We start from the raw sequence: 23123 nt of genomic DNA, 5'->3' as shown, positions 1-23123 counted from the left end.
GAAAAATTATAAAAAGTGTGAAGGGGGGCATTGGTCCATGTGAAATATATCTGCTTTTGCTAACTGACACTTAACCAAAGTTAGGCTCCTACCTTCCTACAGAGGCTGGAAGACAGGGACCCTATCTTCAGGTATTGACTGGAACAAATGCTAAATTCTTCTGGCAGCCTTTTTTTCTTCTCAGGCAGGCATTTATAGGGCATTAGGGTAATCCGAGGGATGTGACCTTGAATTGCTATAAACTATGTTAAGGGTTTTGTTCAAGTCTTTATAGGCCAAGGTTGAGGCATAGTCAAGAAAAGGCTTAGAGGAGCCTGACTAGACTCTGGTCAAGGAGAAAAATCTATGTCAATACCCCTAAGTGACTTCAAATAACAGTAGAATACCCATTAAACCATAATAAATACATCTCGAATTTAGCTTAGTTATATCAAAGTATCCACAGCCACTATGTTGCCTAGCACAAGAGGAAGTGTAATGGAGGGGAAATTGGTGTAAAGACAACAGTTTTCACTGATTGTGGTTTAGATATTTTTACCTTTGCAAATTTTACAAAACATGACCATAGATACAGTAAATTTGGAGGTACATTTTTGGAGTAGTAGAATCACAGAGACTTGAGACACAGAGTCAGTAGCATAGCAGAGAGCCAGAGTGAGGAAATGTTTATAGTTACAATCCCCAGGCTCATCCACGGTCAATTCCCAGAATGCTGGCAAAGATTAGTTTAGACAGATTAAAGAATTATCCTCTGGAAAGATGGAAAGTTCCCAAAAAGAGAAATACCTTACTTATAGGGGTCCTCTAACAAATGACCATGTCCCCAAGTTACCTATAGTGAAGCCCTACCCACATAAACAAAACTTGCAATCTGATTTTTAGTGCTGTTCTTTTAAATATGCAGTCATAGATCACCAAACCTCTAGGGAAGCCTCCAGCTAAAAAACACAGAACAGCACCAACTGAATAAAGGAATATCCTCAGAAAAACAATTATGAGAAGATATGATAACTATGAAAAATCAGAAATTTTTAAGTAACAACAAAAAAGATTTACTGGAAATTAAAAATGATGTGGAAGTGCAATGAGCTTTATATGAAAGAGGTGTATGATAAAGCTTAGGAAATCTCTCAGAGAGTAGAACCAAAATATAGATGGAAAGTAAGAGGAAAAGGCAAAATTATTAGGAAATCTATACAGGATGTTCAGGACTCTTCTAATGAAAGAAAAGAGAAGAGGAAAAACAGTGAGAAAGAAATTATTACAGACATCAAACAAGAACTTTTTCTATAACTGAAGGATTACAAAAAGACCATCAATTAAGTGATATACAATTACATGTATCATTATGAAATTTCAGAACACCAGGATCCTAAAAATTTACAGATAGGTGGAAAATCATGTACAAGTGATCTCAAATCAAGATTGCATCAAATTTCTCAGAAGAAAGACAGTGGAGCCCTTGCCTTAACATAACTCTGTAGAACAATAAATCAATCCTAGAATGTTATGCCTAGCCTAACTATCAGTCAAAGGCAGAATAAATATATTAAAAGACACGGACAATTCCAAAATAATTTGCCTTCTGTGCATCCTTTCCTAGAAATTACTAGAAAATGTGTTCCACCAAAATGATGCAGTAAATATAGAGAGAGAAAATAATATCTTAGCCCCCAAATTAGGGATCAAATGTAGGGGAGAACCAAAGGGAACTAGATGATGGTAAAGAGAAGTGCCATGTCAACAGCTGTTCACTATATCTAGGAAGCAATTCATAGTCATTAAAGCAAGGCAATGAAGGGCTTCAGGCGAGCTGTCTTTTCTACCTACCCTTGCCCAAATGAATCATGAGTTGCATTTTATCATTTTGAAAATAGTTCAGTATTTATGAGAGATAACAATAGTAATGGATGAGGATAAAGAAAACGAGATTTAGAGAAATTATTTCTCTGAGTCACAAAGTACCTCATGGAGCTTGGCATCAAACCTGAGAAACCATATCCAGGGTACATACTTTTTCACAAACACATTGTATCAAAATGAAAATGCAAGATAGAAAGTAGTAGTGCTTTAGGATGAGAGATTATTTTCAAAAGAATAATTATATATTTTAATGTACAGTTTATAAAGTACTTTTCATAATATTTTGGTTATGATAAAGTACTTTGGAAGGATTTTGAGATGGAGAGTTGACATGGGTCAAGTGAGTGGAGAATGGGATATCTGCCAGTAGTAATAATCAGGCTCAAATCGGGGTGGATGCCAGTAAATTCTCAAGATTCACTGTAAACCTTTTATGGTATTGGTAGGGTGTTTTGGAAGCAGATACAAATGACTTTTCCATTGCCAGTGATTTAAGGACTGAACTACAACCTCTGATCTGCATCATTAACTTGACTTCAAGCTTTTAATGGGTGACAGATATGTCAAACTGATTTGAGCCCTGCAGATGCAAAATTTATGGTCCAAAATTCTTTTGCTTTGGAGATTAAACAGTGTGAAGTGGATAAACTTTTTTAAGATGACGAAGTTTTCTCTCTTTAGCTGCAAATTTTTATCTTAACCGTATTAATTGGAAATGTTCTAAAATGAATTGAGCACATCTCTTCCATCTTAAGTGGAGTAGAGGAACGTATCTTGAACTTTTATTTTTCTTCTCATTGGTGTCTGTATTCTTCTCTTTGTGGAATATCAAGTTGATAATGTTACAGAACTTTTTAAAAGAATGCATTTCACTGTATTGACAATTTCTCAAATAAATAGGTCCATTCCTCCAAACATGTTTACCTCTTTCATAGATTTTATGTTAGGAATAACATATGGGGGTGATGAAATCTGACCTCTTTGTGCAGCCATGGAAGTAACCAACTGTGAAGTTGGCAAACATCACTAATAGCAGACAAAGGAATGTTTAATTGAGTAACTGGTCTTTCTAGACCTGCTGGCTATTGTTTCCCAAATCTAAATAAATTGGGAAATGAAAGATGCCTTATAACCCTTTAGTAACTTCAGATATTCTACTCATAATAAAAACACTTAACACATTCAGTCACTTAGCTTCTTTATGTCTTAGTTTCTTCATCTTCAACAGAAATGAGGGGAGTGCAGTACCTGTCTATAATATTCACTGTAAGAATTAAATGGGCTAAGTGAAAGTATACAACACCTGTCACATAATAGATGCTCATTAAGTGTCCATTTCCCTGCCCTTCTCTAAGGGTTTTCCACCTTATAAAAGCAGATAATTCTATAAGTGCCTGATTCATGCACTATTCACAGGATCAACTTAAATGTCTATTTCCTTTTCCCCTTATATATAAGCTCTTCATCTCAAAAAGAGAAATAGGGACCTTACCCCTTTGTAAAGGTTGTAATATATTTTTCTCCATTGCTTATCTGAACTGACACACTTGGACTTTTTCAGAGGAAATGATAATATCTGCCATTTACTAATATTATGAATATAGAAACGGAAAAGCTAGTCCATGCTAATAAACTCCTTCATCCTAGTAAACTTCTTGAATTTCTACTGCTTTTCTATGATAGCTCCACTTTCCCTGTAGAATAACAGCTTACTCTCCATCAGGAATATTAACCTCCTAAAGAGTTACAGTCCTATCAAAACACACAAACAATAATTTGGCATTGTAATAACTTTCCTGTGTATATTACCTCTGTATCAAAGATGTTTAAATTTCTTTCAAATCTGAGAAAGAAGGGGAAATCTTCTATGGAAGTATTTTTTATTATTTTAATTGAGTACATTTAATTTCTGTCTATATGAAACCTCACTTATACTTTTTTGCAGTTAAATCAAGAAATTCTTTTTTAAAAAGGGGAGAAATGCTGACCTGATATTTTAATTAATTTTGCCCTGATTATTTTATATCATCTTTAATATATGGAAATGAAACTTTCATTACACTTTACTTAAAGTATGTCTATTAACTTCTGAATCTTTCGTTTGCCCACTCCCAAATTCCAGCCTTCCTTCTACCCAACCTTTAATTTGAGAAAGTGAAAATATTATCAAAGTTAAGATTCTCTAATAAGGAGATGTGTTATATTTAAATGTTTAAATAATGATACACTGAGATATATAAACACATATACTATATGTATGTGTATCTATATATAGATAATAATACCCAAAAACCACACATAAAAATGTATGTATATATTTACAAATGTAAATATATGTGTATATGTATCTACATAATAATACCAGATACCCTCTACCATTCCAGTCATAAATATGCTGATTAATAACTAGATTACTTTTTTACTGACATCTTTTCTAATTAGTTATCATCTTAGCCATATTTGTATATATATATTTAGGAAAAATGGTGGTCTTTACATAAATAGAGCAATCCAAATTCTATGTTTGCTTTTTTTTTTAAATTTTTCTATCTAGAAATTGACATTGAACGTTGTGTGCGAGAATCAATCAACCTGTTTTGTTGGACTCCTAAAAGTGCTACTTACAGACAGCATGCTCAACCTCCAAAGCCAACTTCTGATAGCAGTGGAGTCAGAAGTTCAACACCTTATTTCTCCACTGAGTGTCCAGATCCTCCAAAAACAGATCTGGTACGTAATTGCTGATTTAATTCATAAACTCTAAAAGAAGATGGATGTTATATTAGTATACTTAAGTATCAGTATTGTTCATATAGTATTGTCACTTATGTCTTTTTAACATAACTATCTTCTAATATGTGATTGTATTCATACAACTATTTCAGGTCTTGAGGTCAACCAAAGGTGAGAGCTTAAGGCCTTCTCAGGTCTTTCCTATGCATGCAAACATCCTATGTTAGCATGGACAGAGTTCTAGATTCCCAGGATCCTGTTAGCACTTTCAAATCCCCCTATGGACATTGCATTCCCCAGCTTTTAATTTTAGTTTTTAATTTTTATTGTCAGCTTATTATTTTCTCCAACTGTTATGGCCACCTCAGACAGCTGAAATATTAAACAATTGCTGCTGACTCTTTTTGACAGATACCTCCAGAGAAAAATCTCTTTGAACAGAGAGGGTTCTGAGTCAGGTCAAATAAAGGCAAACACTGTGAGGAGAGGTTTCTAGGGAACTGGAAGACAAGTTAAATAATCATAATTCCCTGAAATGATACTTTTTGGGAGCTCTAAAACCACTCTGTCCTGTCCAGTGGTTGCTAGACTTCTGGTTTGTGAGACTGTTGGTTTTTAAGGTGGAGCTGAGGAGAAGGAAATGAGAGTAGGGCAAACTAAAGCACCACAGAACTCACATTCTTACTGAAATAGAGGTATTTCTTTTGACTATACTCCATAGATTGCTGCAGACCTTTGTTTAATTTCCAGAATTCTAAAAAGTTCATTTTGATCATCTTTGCCAGTATTCTCATTATGTTTTGGAGGAGCAGCTTTTCTGAGATCCCTACTCTGCCATTCTCACTGATGTCACTCATATTCTATGCTATTTGTCCACTACATTTTAACTCCTGAGTGAAACAAAAAGATTGAGAGATAGTTGATTTTAAAAGCTCAAAAAAGGAATATTGACAACTCAAGTAATGTGAGACTTTCATTTTATGATAAAGTAAAATTTTACTAGGAAAAGTCACTCTTTATTTTAAATTTAAGTGGTTTTAAATCTTTTCCCTTACACCCTCGTCTGAAATGAGATTTTTGTTTAAAATGTCACTAAATTTTTGTTTGAATGTCACTAAACCCCAAGTCGCTTTATATATTCCTAATTATGGTAAGTCTCAGAGTTCTGAGTCAATTTGCTAAAACTTTGTTATATAAAACTAACTTTTCATAGGTATAAAATAGATAACTAATAAGAACCTGCTGTATAAAAAATAAATAAATAAATAAAAATTTTAAAAAGCAACTAACTTTTCTGTGTACTCATAAGTCAGATATATTATCCCCATCAACAACAATACTAAGAATGGAAGAGAAGAATATACTACATTATTTACATGAAATGTTGCTATCTGAAGAATATTCAAGTTTTAGTTCACTTTTCTTTAGAATTTATTTCATTTTTTTATGATATATTTCAACCATAAAGAAAAATATAATGAATAGTATAAAAACCAATGCATTATTTTTCAACAATATGTCTGAATACATACTATAAAACAGATACCATTCTAGTTACTGGGGCTAAAGCAGTGAAAAAAGAGTACCTGTCCTCATAGAATTTGCATTTAGTGGAGGATATACAGACAATAAGCAAAAAAGGTAAACAATTAGTGTGTTTTTTAGATTCCACATGTAAGTGAGATCATGTGGTACTTGTCTTTCTCTGTCCTACTTATTTCACTTAGCATAATATCCTCTGGATCAACCATGTTGTCACAAATGGCAAGATTTCTTTTTTTCTTAATGGCTGAGTAATATTCCATTGTATACATATACACCACACTTTCTTTATCCATTCATGTATTTTTTTTATTAATTAATTTATTTATTTTTGGCTGTGTTGGGTCTTCGTTTCTGTGCGAGGGCTTTCTCCAGTTGTGGCAAGCGGGGGCCACTCCTCATCGCGGTGCACGGGCCTCTCACCATCGTGGCCTCTCCTGTTGCGGAGCACAGGCTCCAGACGCGCAGGCCCAGCAGTTGTGGCTCACGGGCCCAGTTGCTCCGTGGCATGTGGGATCCTCCCAGACCAGGACTCGAACCCGTGTCCCCTTCATTAGCAGGCAGACTCGCAACCGCTGCGCCACCAGGGAAGCCCGATCCATTCATGTATTGTTGGACATTTAGTGGCATTTAGGTGCCATGGAGGAAAGTAAAGAAGAATAAGGATAAACAAATGGGACTACATCAAACTTAAAAGCTTTTGTACAGCAAAGAAAACTATCAATAAGACGAAAAGATAGCCTAATGAGTGGGAGAAGATATTTGCAAACCATATATTCAGTAAGAGGTTACTATCCAAAATATACAAAGAACTCCTACAACTCAACATCAAAAGAACAAACAACCCAGTTAAGAAATGGGCAGGGGACCTGAATAGACATTTTTCCAAAGAAGACATACAGATGGCCAACAGATACATGATCAACATGACTAATCATCAGGGAAATGCAAATTAAAACCACAATTCAATACCCACTCACACCTGTTAGAATTGCTGTCATCAGAAAGACAACAGATAATTGTTGGCAAGGATGTGGAGAAAAGGAGACCCGCACGCACTGTTGGTGGGATTGTAAATTGGTGCAGCCACTATGTAAAACCATATAAAGGTTCCTCAAAAAATTAAAAATATAACTGCCATATGATCTAGCAGTTTCACTTCTGGGTATTTACCGGAAGAAAACAAAATTAATTTGAAAAGATATCTACACACCAGTGTTCATAGCAGCACTATTTACAATAGCCAAGATATGGAAGCAACCTAAGTGTCCATCAATAGATAAATCAATAAAGACAATGTGGTATATACTTACACACACACATAGAGTACTATTCAGCCATAAAAAAGAATGAAATCTTGCCATTTGCAGCAACGTGGATGAAGCTTGAGGTTATTTTGGTAAGTGAAATAAGAAATTTATCTTATTTGAAAGAAATTTGTCTTTCTCAGAGAAAGACAGATATCACGTGATCTCGCTTGTATGTTGAATCTAAAAGACAAAACAAACAAATAACAAAACAAAATGAAACCAGACTCATAAATACAGAGAACAAACAGGTGGTTGCCTGAGGACAAGGAGATGGCAGAAGGGTGTGTGTGAAATAGGTGAAGAAGATTAAAAGATACAGACCTCCAGTTATAAAATAAGTAAGCCATGGGATGTAATACACAGCATAAGTAATATGGTCAATAATATTATCACTTTGTATAGGGATAGATGGTTAGTAGACTTATGGTGGTGATCATTTCATAATGTCTGCAAATGTCAAATCACTGTCTAGTACACATCTAATATAATATTGTATGCCAGCTATATTTCAATTTTTAAAAGGAGAAGATGAAGAAGGGCAATAGAGAATGCCAAGGAGGAGGATTCTGGAGAGCATTAGAGAAGAGTTGCTATTTTATGTGGGGGACTCAAAGAAAATCTAGCTGATAAGGAAACATTTGAGAAGAGAACCTAAAGGAAGTGAGAGAGTGAGTTATATACATTTCTTGAGAAAAAAATATTCCATCTTGCAAGTGCAAGGTAGTAACATGCTTTGTATGTTAGGGGAACAGTAAGGATACTATATATAGAATGGAATCAGTGAAGAGGAGTGTGGAAGCCATAAATTTACAGAGATCAGTGGTTCAGATCTTGTGTAACCTTAATACTTTGGCTTTATACCAAATGAGATGAGAAGCCATTGGAAGATTTTAAGCAGAGTGGTGACAGGATCAGACTTACATGTAAAAGGGTTACTTTGGCTACTATACATAAAATAGACAATAGGAGGGGCAAAGGTAAAACAGGAGACTAAGGACGAAGCTATGATGGCTTAGAACCAAGGGGTAGCAGTAGAGGTGATGAGAAGTAGTGTTACCGAGTCCAAGCTCATACTGCTCCCGTACAACAGGCCAATAAATCAAGAGACAAGTTGTTGGAGCAAGGGATAGTGACTTTATGCAGAAAGCCAGCTGACCAAGAAGATGGTGGACTAATGTCCCAAAGAACCATCTTACCCAAGTTAGAATTCAGGCTTCTTTTATATTAAAAAGGGAGGTGATGTGGTTGGTTGTTGCAAACTTCTTGGTGTCGGAATCCTTTGTTCTTACCGCTGTCCACATAGGTCAGGTCATGATGTTCCTGTAAACCTCCAACAAGACAAATGTTATTCTCTGTTCTGCAACTTTTTATCTCTATGTGAATGGAAAAAGTGTTATACCTTTAAAGATCAGAGCCTTGAAAATGGGCTATCCTGTTTATTTCAGGCTGTAGGCAACGTTCTTAACTTGCAGCAAAAGCAATAGAATACAAAGGTTAAAGTAAAAGAAACAGATCCAATATGGAGTCAGATTTGTTCTTCCCTATTACGGTAGTAAGTATATTTTGAAAGCAGAACCAACAGATTTTGCTGACTCATTGAATGTGAGGTACGAAAGAGAGAGTAATCGTGGATGAATCCAGAGTTTTTGGCTGAGGCTAGAAGGATGGTGTTTTGGGTGTTCTCATTTGCTGATGTAAGGAAGACCATAGGAGGAGCAGGTTGGAAGGTAAAAATCAAGTGCTCAGTTTTGAACACGTAGATTTAGAGATTTCTACTAGATGTCCATAAGAATTAAATACATTATTTTGTTAGTTTTATGAATAATATCTTTTAAGCTATTATGTTTTCTGGTTGATTATTCCTGCTTGATCTTAGTTTATTTTACATTCATTTTATAGTTAGCAAACTCATTTGATTTTTTTAAAATAGACTTTATTTTTCAAAGTAGTTTTAAGTTTATAGCAAAATTGAGTGGAAAGTGCAGAGATTTCCCGTATACTCCCTGCCCCACACATGCATAGCCTCCCCATTATCTACATCCCCCACAGAGTGGAACATTTGTTACAATTGATGAACCTACATTAACACAGTATCATCACCCAAAGTCCAAGGTTTACATTAGGGTTCACTCTTGGTACTGTACATTCTGTGGGGTTGAACAAATATATAAATGACATATATGCATCATTATAGTATAAATGCCCTAAAATTCCACTATGCTCTACCTATTCATCCCCCTTCGCCCTCAACCACTAGGATACAAACACTGATCTTTTTATTATCTCCATAGTTTTGCCTTTTCCAGAATGTCATATAGTTGTTTCCTCCATGTCGTGATAGCTCATTTTTTAGTGCTGAATAATAGTCCATTGGTTGTACCACAGTTTATTTAACCATTCACCTACTGAAGGACACCTTGGTTGCTTCTAAGTTTTAGTTATTATAAATAATGCTGCTATTAACATCTATGTGTCATTTTTGTGTGGACATAAGTTTTCAGTTCCTTTGGGTAAATACCGAGTGTTTTGGAATTGATTCTCTTTTTAAATCTAGTAGATTGTAGAGTCTCTTGGATGTTTATATGGCTAATTCAACCAACTATACATATGAATACATTTATCTCTTGCTAGTTACTACTTTTATATCTCTGATTTTATGTGTATGTGTGTCTTATTGCATTGCGTAGGACCTCTAGTAAAGTAAAATAAAAGTGATGAGAGCGGGTAGATTTCTTTGTACCTGAATTTAATGAAAATCCTTCTAATTTCACCATTAAGTTTGATATTATTTTTAAATTAATACTCTGAGTAATGAATTTCCCTTCTTCTATATTATTAAGAGTACTTGAGTGAGTGTTGAATTTTATCAAATTCATATTCTATTAATAAGGATTGATTAGGATCATCTTTTTTCCTCCTTTAATCTGATAATGTTTACATTATTAAAAATTTTGATATTGCATGGTCCTTGCATTTCTGAGATAAAGTCTACTAGGTCTCTACAAAAAAGTAATACTGACTATATTCAATTTGCTATTATTTGTTAGTATTGACTTTCTGCATCTATGCTCATAGGTGAGATAAATCTATAATTTTCTTTTCCTGTCTATCCTTGTCAGTCTTTGATCTTAAGATTTTATTTCTCTCTCCCTGTTTTGACTGTCTAATCAGTTTGTATAAGAGGAATTATCTGTTTCTTATAGATTGACTTAAACTTGTCTATAAAACCACCTGAGTCTGATGCCTTTTAACCAGGGAGATATTTGATTATCCATTCTTCTTGAGTCACTTTTTATAAGTTCACATTTGAAAATTATCTATTATCTATGCTGATTTTATTACAATCCTTTTTAAAGTATCTATTTTGTCTAAGTTTTTATGCCCATTCTTTTTTTTTTTTTTTTTTTTTTTTTTTTTTTCCACACACACACACTGTATTTTATTTTTACAAGAGATAGATAGACTGACACCAAGCATTGTACATGGATGACCACAACAAAAGCAACAATGATTGCAATTACCAAACATGAAACACACTTATACTATGTCATAATATTGACATTCAGTCCAGTAATCCTCCACTGTAACAGCTCCTTTACTTTGCAGTGAAAATTGATTTGTATATTCTTTTCCTCTGAGTCCTTGTGGGATTTTTTTTTTTTAATTCAGACAGAAAGTCACAAAAATTATACTCATCCTCATCAGTTCACTCAGTCCCATGTAATTAATTTCTTTTTTTTCATCTTGATCTTTTGTTAGCAGTTTTATGAGTTCATCAGTTTTTCATTAGAGTTCTGAAAATGCTTATTCATTCAGTTCAGCAGTACAGTCAGTTACCAGAAACCTGTACTTGTCAGAGTCTTTTCCATGAATTTCTTGAAGATGAAACTCTTTTATAGGAACATATTTGCAAAATCATCAGAGTACACCCAGAACTGTCTGTAAATGACAAAAGACTTAAAAATGACCATGGTTAAAGATTTGATGAAAGTTCATAATAATGCAGTTGACAAGAAAATTAGTTATTTCTGAGATATACATTTTAAAGTAATAACTAGGATTATTACTTATAACATTATACCAGAACATATAAGATTTTTAGAAGTTTCCTGTAATGTCTGAAACATTTATATTAACATATTTCCATACATATTTCCATACAAATACAAATATAAGATTTTTAGAAATTTCATGTAATGTCTGAAACATTTATATTAACATATTTCCATACATATTTCCATACAAATACAAATATAAGATTTTTAGAAATTTCATGTAATGTCTGAAACATTTATATTAACATATTTCCATACATATTTCCATACAAATACAAATATAAGATTTTTAGAAATTTCATGTAATGTCTGAAACATTTATATTAACATATTTTCATACATATTTCCATACAAATACAAGATTTTTAGAAATTTCATGTAATGTCTGAAACATTTATATTAACATATTTCCATACATATTTCCATACAAATACAAATATAAGATTTTTAGAAATTTCATGTAATGTCTGAAACATTTATATTAACATATTTCCATACAAATAACCCAATGAAAGTTTAGTATTAGTTGTTTTGTTTGTTTTTTTATACTGCAGGTTCTTATTAGGCATCAGTTTTATACACATCAGTGTATACATGTCAATCCCAATCGCCCAATTCAGCACATCACCATCCCCACCTCATCGCAGTTTTCCCCCCTTGGTGTCCATATGTCCATTCTCTACATCTGTGTCTCAACTTCTGCCCTGCAAACTGGCTCATCTGTACCATTTTTCTACGTTCCACATACATGCATTAACATACGATATTTGTTTTTCTCTTTCTGACTTACTTCACTCTGTATGACAGTCTCTAGATCCATCCACGTCTCAACAAATGACTCAATTTCGTTCCTTTTTATGGCTGAATAATATTCCATCGTATATATGTACCACAACTTCTTTATCCATTCGTCTGTTGATGGGCATTTAGGTTGCTTCCATGACCTGGCTATTTATGCCCATTCTTTATATAAAATATTTTTACCTGTTTTAACATTTTACCTCAAATTTTTTCCCCTTTTCCATCCTAGTATTGTTTATTTGAAGTCTTCTTTGTTCAGATTTAAATGTTAGAATAATAGAAAGTAGATACAAAAAATTATGTACGTATGCCTTACAAAAGCATATTCATTAAATTTAGGATAATCACAATTCAGATTTACATACTATATATTCTATGTTAGATTAAATTAACAGATTAAAAAATGGCTTTTACATAGCACAGGGAGATCAGCTCGGTGCTTTGTGACCACCTAGAGGGGTGGGATGGGGAGTGTGGGAGGGAGGGAGATGCAAGAGGGAAGAGATACGGGAACATATTGTATGTGTATAACTGATTCACTTTGTTATAAAGCAGAAGCTAACACACCATTGTAAGGCACTTATACTTCAATAAAGATGTTTAAAAATAAAATGGCTTTTGTAAATTTAAACATAAACTGCACTCTGTGACTTGTAGAATCAAAGCTTGAAAACAGCTCTGAGAAGAAAATTATACTTAAATTTAATTTATCCATGTGCCTATCATATTTATTCCCAGAAGCAGATGACTGTAGTAGAAAAAGCATGAGCTTTGCTATTAGATGAACTTAGTTTCAAATTTCAACCCTGTTCCTTTTTGGTTTTATAATCTTGAATAATTCACATAACCTCTCTAGTTTCCTGTTTGTAAAAGTGAGCATAATTATAATAATTCCTACTTTGCAGGGTTGTTAAGCACCTAATTCAGTATCTGATACATAATAATATTAGCACTCAAACAAATGATAACAATCATTATCACACATTTAGTAATTAAAGGTTAAATGTTTCAACTTTGAAACTATGCAAAAATTTTCTGAAAGTCTTCTGTATCTAAATAATTTGTACAAAAGAAGAGATGTTCTGGTATTCTTCTATTTCCCCTCAGCTATGTTAGCTTTATTACTATCACTTTACATTTAGAAGTCACTACAAACAGTAAGGGGAGTAAGGGAGAGGGAGGCTGGCTTGCCAAAGAAGGAATCTTTCAGGCATTTTTTCCTCAGTAATTTCAGTTTAAGATTTCACTTTGACCTTTACCTCTTAGTTTCAATACTATTTTGATCCCCAAACTTGCCAAAAGAATTATTTTATCTAGTGCCAACGTCTTTCACATCTACTTTTCCTTAAATAGCTAAGACTCTACTTGACGATTCTAACCACAGCTAATTGGGGGGCTGGGTAATATATATATATATACACACACATATATATATATATGTGTATATATATATATATATATATATATATATATATATATATATATATATATATATATATATAAAGGTATGTAACTGATGAATAGAATAAAATGGGTTTTTTGACAACTGAATATATTTTAGAGAAAGACTGGCCAGCACTGGATTTATTTTTAACCTATTTCTTTGTTAAATTTTAATCACCATATTAATTTATGGATGACTGGTATAAGTTAGTTGCATGTGCACTGTGACTAAGCAGGAATTATTATTCTTGTTTATAAACACAAATACTAGTCTGGGATTTTATTAAGTAAATTAAATTTTGTTTTGTTTATGTAATGTTAACTGTTTACATTTACTATTGTAAAGTAAACAAAACATTCATTGAATTATCCTCAATTTACTGGTATGCTTTAAGTATAGATTAAATGAGTTTAGTGTACATGAAAACTTAAAAATACATTTGTATTCTTTAATTTGGAGTAGCTTCTGAAAGTCTGTTATAAATACTAGTCTACAAAGTTTCATCTTGATAATAACACCACTGTTTTTTATAGTTTGAACAATTTAAAAATAACACTACAATGATTTATAGTTTTCAGGTACTCAGGTACAGTATTTTATTTGTTCCTAAACAAATCTCTGAAGTAAGTATTTTTATCCCTATTTTAGAGTTGAGGAAACTCAGAAGATTACTTAAAGCAAGTTAACTTTATCAGTAGTGTGTTGTGTTTTTCTCTCTTATTCATTGAAATGTATATATTAATATACAACATATCTTACTCTATAGTCATTGAGCACTTTTGTAATTTTCTTTTCTTTCCCTAGTGCACGTTTATATACACTCATGCAATCACCTATATACCTGCTCTTAAATTAGTTGAAATGTTTTTACAATAAGGTAGAAGGAAAAGCAGTTATGTGACCTCTCTTTTTTTTTAAGGTATTTAATGTATTGTTGGTGGTTTTCCAGAAAAAGAATTTTAAACCAGTTAAACCTCCAACAACAGTAAATGAAAATGCATAGTTCCCTATATCCTCCACAACACTGGACATTGTAATTAAACTTCTTTTGCTGACTTGATAAGTTTTTTAAATCTCATTTACATATGCATTTCTTTTATTACTAACAAGTTTAAATTTTTTCTTATGTTTATTAACCAGTTATACTTTTTCTGTGAATTGTCTTCAGATAATTCTTTGTCCATTTTTCTACTGGAAGGCATTTTTATTGATGTGTAGTGTAGTGTTAGAATACTAACACTTTGATACCTTTGGTACATACTTTTCCAGCTTGTTGCTTGCTTTTAAACACATTTTTTTTTAAATTTTAACACAGGTTTAAATTTTTTGTGCATGTGATTCCTTCCAAGACATTTTTTTTTTAAATAACATTGGTTTATAACATTATGTAAGTTTCATGTATACAACATTGTATTTCAGCTTCTGTATATACTACAGTGTACTCACCATCAAAAGTTTAATTTCCATCTGTCACCATACAGTTGATCCCCTTTACTCATTTTGCTCTCCCCTATCCCTTTCCTCTGGTAACTACTACTCTGTTCTCTGTACCTGCATGTTTGTTTTGGTTTGGTTTGGTTTGGTTTGTTTGTATTCCACATATGAGTGAAATTATATGGTAAAGAAGATCAAAAGAAGTGGCAAAGCCAGGGAGGCATATCCTTAAACTCTACTAATTTAGGTTGATTTAATTAATCCTGAGCCCTTATACTGAGAAGAATGGAGCTAGGGGAAGATCTGAGTCTTTGGCAAGAAATGCGGTGGTTGGTTGAGAAGACAAAAACTACTCCAGCAAGATTTCTGAAGTCTATCTAATGTTAAAAAAGGAATCTTGATATGAACAGTCATTCCTAAGCAGAACTGATCCTCAGAGGGAGAATATCTTTGATCTGTCTCTAAGCTAAGTCAGGTTTTTACTTCTGTTAGTCAAAGAGAGAACGCCTCCAGGTTGGATAGAGCTAATGAGAACTTGTTTCTGAAGTTAAGGAAGTGAACATTTCACATTGAGTAGTCTGTCAGAGTCTGACACTTAGGACTGGCTGGGTTAAAATTATATGGAAAAGCTGTATGTATTAACATCATATTAAGGAAAATGAAGTTTAATAGATAAAGGCTTGCCATTTTTGAAATCTATACTATTTGTTATTCTTTTGTGTTTAATAGTATAGCTGATTGTTTTCTGTATATATAATTTATCTTCTACTAGTCATTTATAATAGCCTGTCACTATATTTTGATCCATTTAGCATGATCATGAGGTTGCCAGATTATTCAGTTATTATCAGGTAGCTATTTACACTTGAGAGCTGCATTAAAATTCCTAGACAAATTCTTAAATTCTTGGTGATAAATATCCCCACATCCTTAGAAAAGGAATAAGTAATTCAACAATATCATATTGTTGTCTCAATTATATGTAGATCTAAAGATAGAGAATATTACCAATCTACAATAGCTTGTTTTTACATGACTGTATTATTCTATTATGTATACATACATACACATACACACACACACACACACACACAGAATGTACGTACCCTTTAGGACACCTATCTTTTTCTTACACTCCCTTCACTTTGTATTCCACTTTCTCCATTCCCCTGACAAAAGTCACAAATTACTCTTTTCAGTCCCTGATCTCACTTGATCTCTCTTTTTTTTCAAACATAATCTTTCATGGATTTTTGGTACACCCCAATCTTCTCGTTTTCATCTTTCCTCTCTGTTACCTTCACTCAGTATCTTTCACTATCTTCACCTGCCCTTCCATGTCATTAAATATAGCATTCCTCAGAGATCTTTGTGGGCTTCCTTCTGTTCCCTCACAAGATGGATATTAGACAGTCTTGTATACTTCCATCAAACAGTGACCATGGCTTCCAGTTATTAGCTTCTGCTCAAGCTTCTCTTGTTAGCTCTAGGAGACCAACATCCGATGCCTGCTCAACACTCCACTTGGATGTTTCACAGGTAACCTCTAATTCAGCATGTCTAAGACTGAATTTATTTTCTTTTCCCCTTAATGCTGCTCCTCCTCCAGCGTTCCCTGTATCAGTAATCACCATTTTCCTTCCCTGACTTGTTCAGGTCAGTATGCAGATTCATCTTTGATTCCTGCCTCTCCTTCCGAATTCAGTTAATCAGAAAAACCTGTTCACAAATCTATTCACTTCTCTTTCTGATACCATCATTTTAGTCAAGTTTACCATCATCTCTTATCTGCTTTCCTGCAATTTCCTGCATCCATTCTTCTTCCTCTTTCTTCAGACTTCAGCTACCATAATCTTTTTAATTTTTTTTTAACTTAAAACAACAGTAATTTATTGTCTCACACTTCTAGAAGCTAAAAATCCAAAATCAAGGTGTTGGCAAGGCCAAGCTCTCTCTGTTGGCTGAAGGAGAGAATCCTTTATCTCTTCTAATTTCTGGTGTTTGCCAACAATCCAGTGTTCCTTGGCTTATAAATACATCATTCCAGTCACATGGCCATCTTCCCTTTATATGTCTTCACATCATCTTCCCTCTGTGCATGTTTGTCTCTATGTCCAAATTTCCCCTTTTTATAAGGACACCAGTCATATTGGATTTGGGCCCACCCTCAGCATAATCTTTTTTAACTAGAAATCTTGACAAGACTCTTCCCATTATCCTTACAATAAAATTTAAAATTCTAAACATGGTCTACAAGGCCCTGCACAAATCTTTCCATTGCCTACCTTATCAACTTCTTCTATCAGTGTATCTTTCCTTCTTATTCTTCTGTGCTTTAGATTTCTCCCAGTTTTAGGAATACCCTTTACATAATTCCATAATAAGATCTCTATAGCTGCCTACATTTCCTTTATTAAACTAAATTTCTGAAGAGTAAGAATTGTATCTTACTGGTTTTCGTGTTCTTGTTGCTTAGTATAATTCCTGATACATCACAGCCTCTTAATAAATAAAATAATAACATACGTTCTTTTCTGATAGTTTGTGGGTACGTTAAGGACCCCCAGGGCCTAATTCAATGCCCGAGAAATAGTGTGCTCTCAATATATATGTATTTAGTTGAAGTAATTACCACAAATAAGGTTTTACTAGTTTACTCTCAGTTGAATAAAGCATTAAGCCACAACTCTTTACTCATCAGGCATGCTAGCTTTACCTACTTTTCCTTCATAGCATACGTTATATTGATAATTATATACTTATATATTTTATACTTATCTTTTGTTCTCCACTGTATCCCCAAAACCTATCACTGTGCCTGGCTTATCAATAAATAAATAACACCTAGTAATCAATAAATATTTTTGAATGAATTAACAAAAAGTTAATTCCAGTTAATCAGAGTTTTACTCTATTTCCTATGAGGCAATGTATCTAAAAAGTGGTCTTCAAAGTATTCTATAATACTTGTTGAAAATGCATATTAAAGGCTCCACAGACATCCCATATATACTAAATCAGTCTCCGAGGGTTGGCGCCTGGAATCTATGTTTTTACTCAAGTCCTTGGGTGATTCTTAATGTGATATGTGCATATAGTTTTCTCATGACTCATTTTTGAATCTAAACAGAAATGTTTCTTCATGGGGGAGGGGTGGGAACCACAATGATAAGACCTTCATATTTATGGTTATAGTGTTATTTCATTTTCTGCGTTTATTTTTTGTTTGTATTTTTTTATACTAATTACTTGTTTTATAGTTATTTATGTCTAACCTTTTTGACCAGTTAACTTTCCTTTCATGGACCAAAATCACCCCCTGTTTCACTACTCAGCAATCTCAGCCTGCTCAGTCTCTGAGTCTCTTCTCTTGTCTTTACTGCCAATGGCCAGCCCTCTTATAAATCTCTCTCTCCCTGGCTATCCCACCCCTGCTTGTTCTGCTTTGTGAGAGCAGTTTTTAATCCATGGTACTAACATACAGCACTGGAATTTCAAAGGCCTTTCATGTAGAAATAAAGTAGAGAAATTCATCTAGGACTCAAAAAACTTATGTTTCCTACTAATACTTTATGTTTTCTCTCTTGAAATCAGTAAAAATAACCCTATTGAATCAACTCAGAATTTATGTAGTGATTCAAGTAATAATTACAGGGTATTAATATATGAGTAGGTATGATATAAACATAATTGTCATATAACATGGAAAGCATCAGGAATTGAAAGTGACACACTGTTCTCCTTGCTGATAACTTGAAAATATAAACAATTTTGCTTCAAGAGAATAAATATAAAGAAGCGAAATATTGGTAGGAATTAGGGAAAAATCAAGAGAAGACAATGATTAAAAAAAAAAACATTTAATTTTACTTTTCCTTTTTTCCTCATCATTTTAAGAGAATTTTGACTGTTTTATTCATTCAGCAAACATTTGTTTTGAGCACCTACTAAATGCCAAGCACTTGATAATTTAATTTGTTAAGGGCTTTACAGTTATAGAGAGGTTTTTACAGTCCTTATTTTATAGTAGTATGGACTGCATCTTTTCAAAGTATCTTGCTAACTGAGGGTACATGAGGAAAGGTGGCTGGGAATGTATCTTCAGTTCAAATGAAAGAGATGATCAGCAGTGCCCCAGCCTTGCCCCCATTACAACCATGCTGTTCATTTTCCATTCTCAACTGTTGTTTAAAACAGAGCCCCTCAAGTCCAGAGTTAGCATATAAACTTCCTTTCCTACAGTCTATCAGTTCCAAGTTGGGGGTGTACTTTAATTCAATGCACCAGAAAACTGTTTTGGCAGATGGAAATAATGTATCAGGAAGGGATAAAAACATGTATTAAAATTGTTTGGAAGGGTAGGCTGAACCAAAATCTCAAATCCTTTGCTAAATGAAACAGAGTATAAATAAATAAATGTAACAAAATAACTCAAGGGTAATTCTTTATTTCCAGGTCAAGAATATGTAAATTAATGATGTGCGTTTATTGCTTTTTCTCATTGACCCTTCATGTTTTTTCTCATTTAAAAAATCAAATTGTTTCACTACAGCAGTCTGAAGCTTGAAACATTTACATATTACATATCTTGTCGTTATATTTTTAAACATTTACTACTATCCTTTTTTTGTGAAGTATGAGAAATCAAAATTCACAGTTGCATATTAAAGATCTGTCTTCCTCTGAGTTATAGAAATCCCTGGGTCTTATGCTAAATCATCAAATTAGTAAATGCCACTTTTCTGAATGTAGATACTTCAGTGTGCATCATCTGTTCTGAATGGAGCAGTGCCCTCTTAATACAGCAAGTGAAACAAGGGCAGAAAAAATGCCCAGAGCCAGACAAGAATCAAATAATGACTGAATGAGCACTAGATTTCTAGAGTGTACTGTATTGAGAACAATTTTGGGGGGCGGAGGTAGGGGCTGGATCTTGGGAAGGAAAAGAGAGATGTTTAGAAGTTTGGGGTAGGAGGGTATTGGGGATGGAGTTCTTGATGGAAAACAAAAAAGAAAATAAATAAGAATTCTTGTCATCTTTGGTGAAAATAATAATTGTCATGATTTAGGGTAGAGAATGCTACTTAGAATTGGCCCAAGCCAGCAGCTGGACTGATCTGAGACACGGCACACTTCCCTACAGACATCAGGGAGAGGCTTTAACACAGCATTAGCATATCTGCATTGCAGTCGATAGGAAGGCTATGCTGGTGACAGTTTTTATTCCTTTGCAGGCTGATTTAGTTCAGTATTGATTTGAGACAGCTCCAATAGCAGTGTTTTTTCACGGGTAAGTCTATAGAATATATTTTCATCATGAAGAGTAATGGGCACAGATAGCACAATTCCAACCTGCTAATGAATATCTGGGGTCTTCCACTGAGATCTTTCTTATGCAACCTCAAAGTCCAGGGATGTCATTTCAGGTATCAATGACATTCCATGGCATTTAAAGAGAAATGGATTCTGGCACAATTCTACAGAAGGGCTAGCAACAACAGACACTGATGTTATATACAGGATTCAGTGAGTCTAATGATTTTCACAATCCCAGGATATAAATGTCCTGTTTTTGTCAGCCATTCACCCAGGATATCCTATAAAATATGCAAAATAAATAAACAAGCCTTGTTATATGAGAAATAAATCTACTATTAAAAATTCAGTTTGTTAACCCAATTTGTACAGGTGCTAACACAGAATTTAACAAATAAAGGTACATAATGAAAAAAGAAAAGGCAGCTTTTATCTGCAGCATTCTCACATCTCCTAGAGAATCATTGCTAAAGGTTATTTCTTTCTTCATTTCCCACGAAAGCCAAAATGAGCAACTAAACTGGAATTGTTTCAAAATACATCTATCTGAATTATAGATTATTATTAAATTCTACAGAAATTAAGTAAAACAAACACTAGCAAAGAATAGATAAGAGTCTTGACAGGCTTGATTTAATTAATATATTTTAAACTTTTATGCTTATCAAATAGATATTTGAATTAGTTTAAGATTAATAAAATGTTTTCTTGAACAAACTAAATGGTTTCCACTGTTTCATATACCCTCTTATGGAAAACTAGATTCCCACATGTACTTACATCCATTTCCAAATCCTGTTTTCAGTTATATTCATCTGTTTCAGTTTCTTTTCCAGTACCAAGAGGTTATTAAAATTATAATTATGTCATACATTTGGCACTATGTTTCTATGTGAATTGTAGAATTGGCTTGTCTTTTTCCTTCCTCCCCTGAAAAAAAAAACCATTTTGGTATTTATATTGTGATTAAATTAAATTTATAAATAAGTAGAGAAAATTGGTATACAGTATGGAGAGTTTATTTTTTCCAAAAGCAGGGTATGCTTTTCTATTTATCCATGTCTTTTAGTTCTTCTGTGGCATTTTAAAGGTTTCTCATGTATTTCTTATTAGCATTATTACTATTTTAACCTTTCTGTTGCCATTATTATTGGGATATTTTATTTCATTATATTTTCCAGCTGGTTATGTATACAGAAAGACTGTTGGCTTTACAAAGAGTTTGACATAGTGGTAAAGAACACAGACTAGAATTTTTGAACCCCAGCTCTGCCACACCAGCTATGTGACCTGTTTCCTTGTCCATAAAATAGAGATAATAATATTATATACTTCATAGGATTATCGTGAGTATTAAATTAGTTAATATATTCAGAACACTGCGGCACATAGTAAACACTAAGTTTTCACTGTTGTCATCATTATCACCATCATTTATCTGAGAGGCTAGTACCAGCTTCTGACTTTTTAATTTATTAGTCATTTGTTGGTTAATTCTTGATTATATATAGTATTCTTACCATTTATAGCATTATTATCATTTCAATTAAAGTAGCTTCATGTGTTTTAACCAATAAATTTATCATCTGGTTTTACAACAGAATATCTATTTTATTTTTTTTCTAGAAAAAATACTTTTGAATACATTGAAATGTCTGTCAATGTGGCCAGAAATGCCAAATAAAATTTTTTTAATTTTATTACAGTATATAATTGTTGAAATATATCTGTACATTTTATAGTTACTATAATATTTTAAAGGTTTACTTCACCACAAGAAATATTGCCTGTAACTCTTTTATCAAATATTTTTCCTTTTCTTAGATTACTTTTTTATTGCATATTAAGTTGTATTAAGCCAAAAGGAGGATATGAAGACATTTTTTAACAACTTTAAGATAGAATATATCTAGAATAAATTTTGCAGAAATTTTTCCATTGCATTATAGCTGATAATTTGTTAGTTGTAATTGCTGTTACATTTAACAGACTTTTTTTTTTTTTTAATTTATTTTTTTGGCTGTGTTGGGTCTTCGTTTCTGTGCGAGGGCTTTCTCTAGTTGTGGCAGGCGGGGGCCACTCTTCACCGCGGTGCGCGGGCCTCTCACTGTCGCGGCCTCTCTTGTTGTGGAGCACAGGCTCCAGACGCGCAGGCTCAGTAGTTGCGGCTCACGGGCCTAGTTTCTCTGCGGCATGTGGGACCTTCCCAGACCAGGGGCCAAATCCGTGTCCCCTGCTTTGGCAGGCAGATTCTCAACCACTGCGCCACCAGGGAATCCCCAAACAGACTTTTTGTAAATAAAATAATTAGATTTTCTTATAAAAATTCTATATTTTTTTCATGCCCAATTTATGTTTTGGAATCTAGAACTCTAGTCAGATCCGAAATGAATTCAAAAATTAGTTTGCCCTTGAAATACTTTCATTTTCAATAAGAAAATATTTTTTAAGAAATGGGTACTAACCAATTTAACATCATGGAAATTATCCATTAGATTAATCAGTTCATATTCTGTAATATTGTGTGTTATAAACCTAAAGTACATCTTGATGATCTCTGGCTTTAGCCTGGTTGTTACATATACATAACCTTTCTGATCTCATTAAAATCAGAATCTCTTGATT

The 23123-nt window shown here is 33.4% G+C and overlaps 1 protein-coding gene across 6 annotated transcripts in view; it reads left to right on the top strand.

Annotated features, from left to right (window-relative positions):
- Window positions 1-23123, top strand: part of TBCK (TBC1 domain containing kinase) — a 251876-nt gene that overhangs the window by 164523 nt on the left and 64230 nt on the right. For all 6 annotated transcript variants that reach the window (XR_451833.2, XM_057547348.1, XM_007190994.3 and 3 more), the window contains one exon: window positions 4418-4593. Coding sequence is in view for 5 of the 6 variants with exons in the window: in XM_057547348.1 (XP_057403331.1) it covers window positions 4418-4593 (176 nt within the window). In the remaining variant the exon portion in view is untranslated. The remainder of the gene's footprint in view (window positions 1-4417; window positions 4594-23123) is intronic.

The sequence above is a fragment of the Balaenoptera acutorostrata genome, chromosome 5 (genome assembly GCF_949987535.1).
Source record: "Balaenoptera acutorostrata chromosome 5, mBalAcu1.1, whole genome shotgun sequence".
NCBI lineage: Eukaryota > Metazoa > Chordata > Mammalia > Artiodactyla > Balaenopteridae > Balaenoptera > Balaenoptera acutorostrata.
The sequence above is the reverse complement of the archived record's forward strand: the minus strand, read 5'-3'. Positions and strand labels throughout refer to the sequence as shown.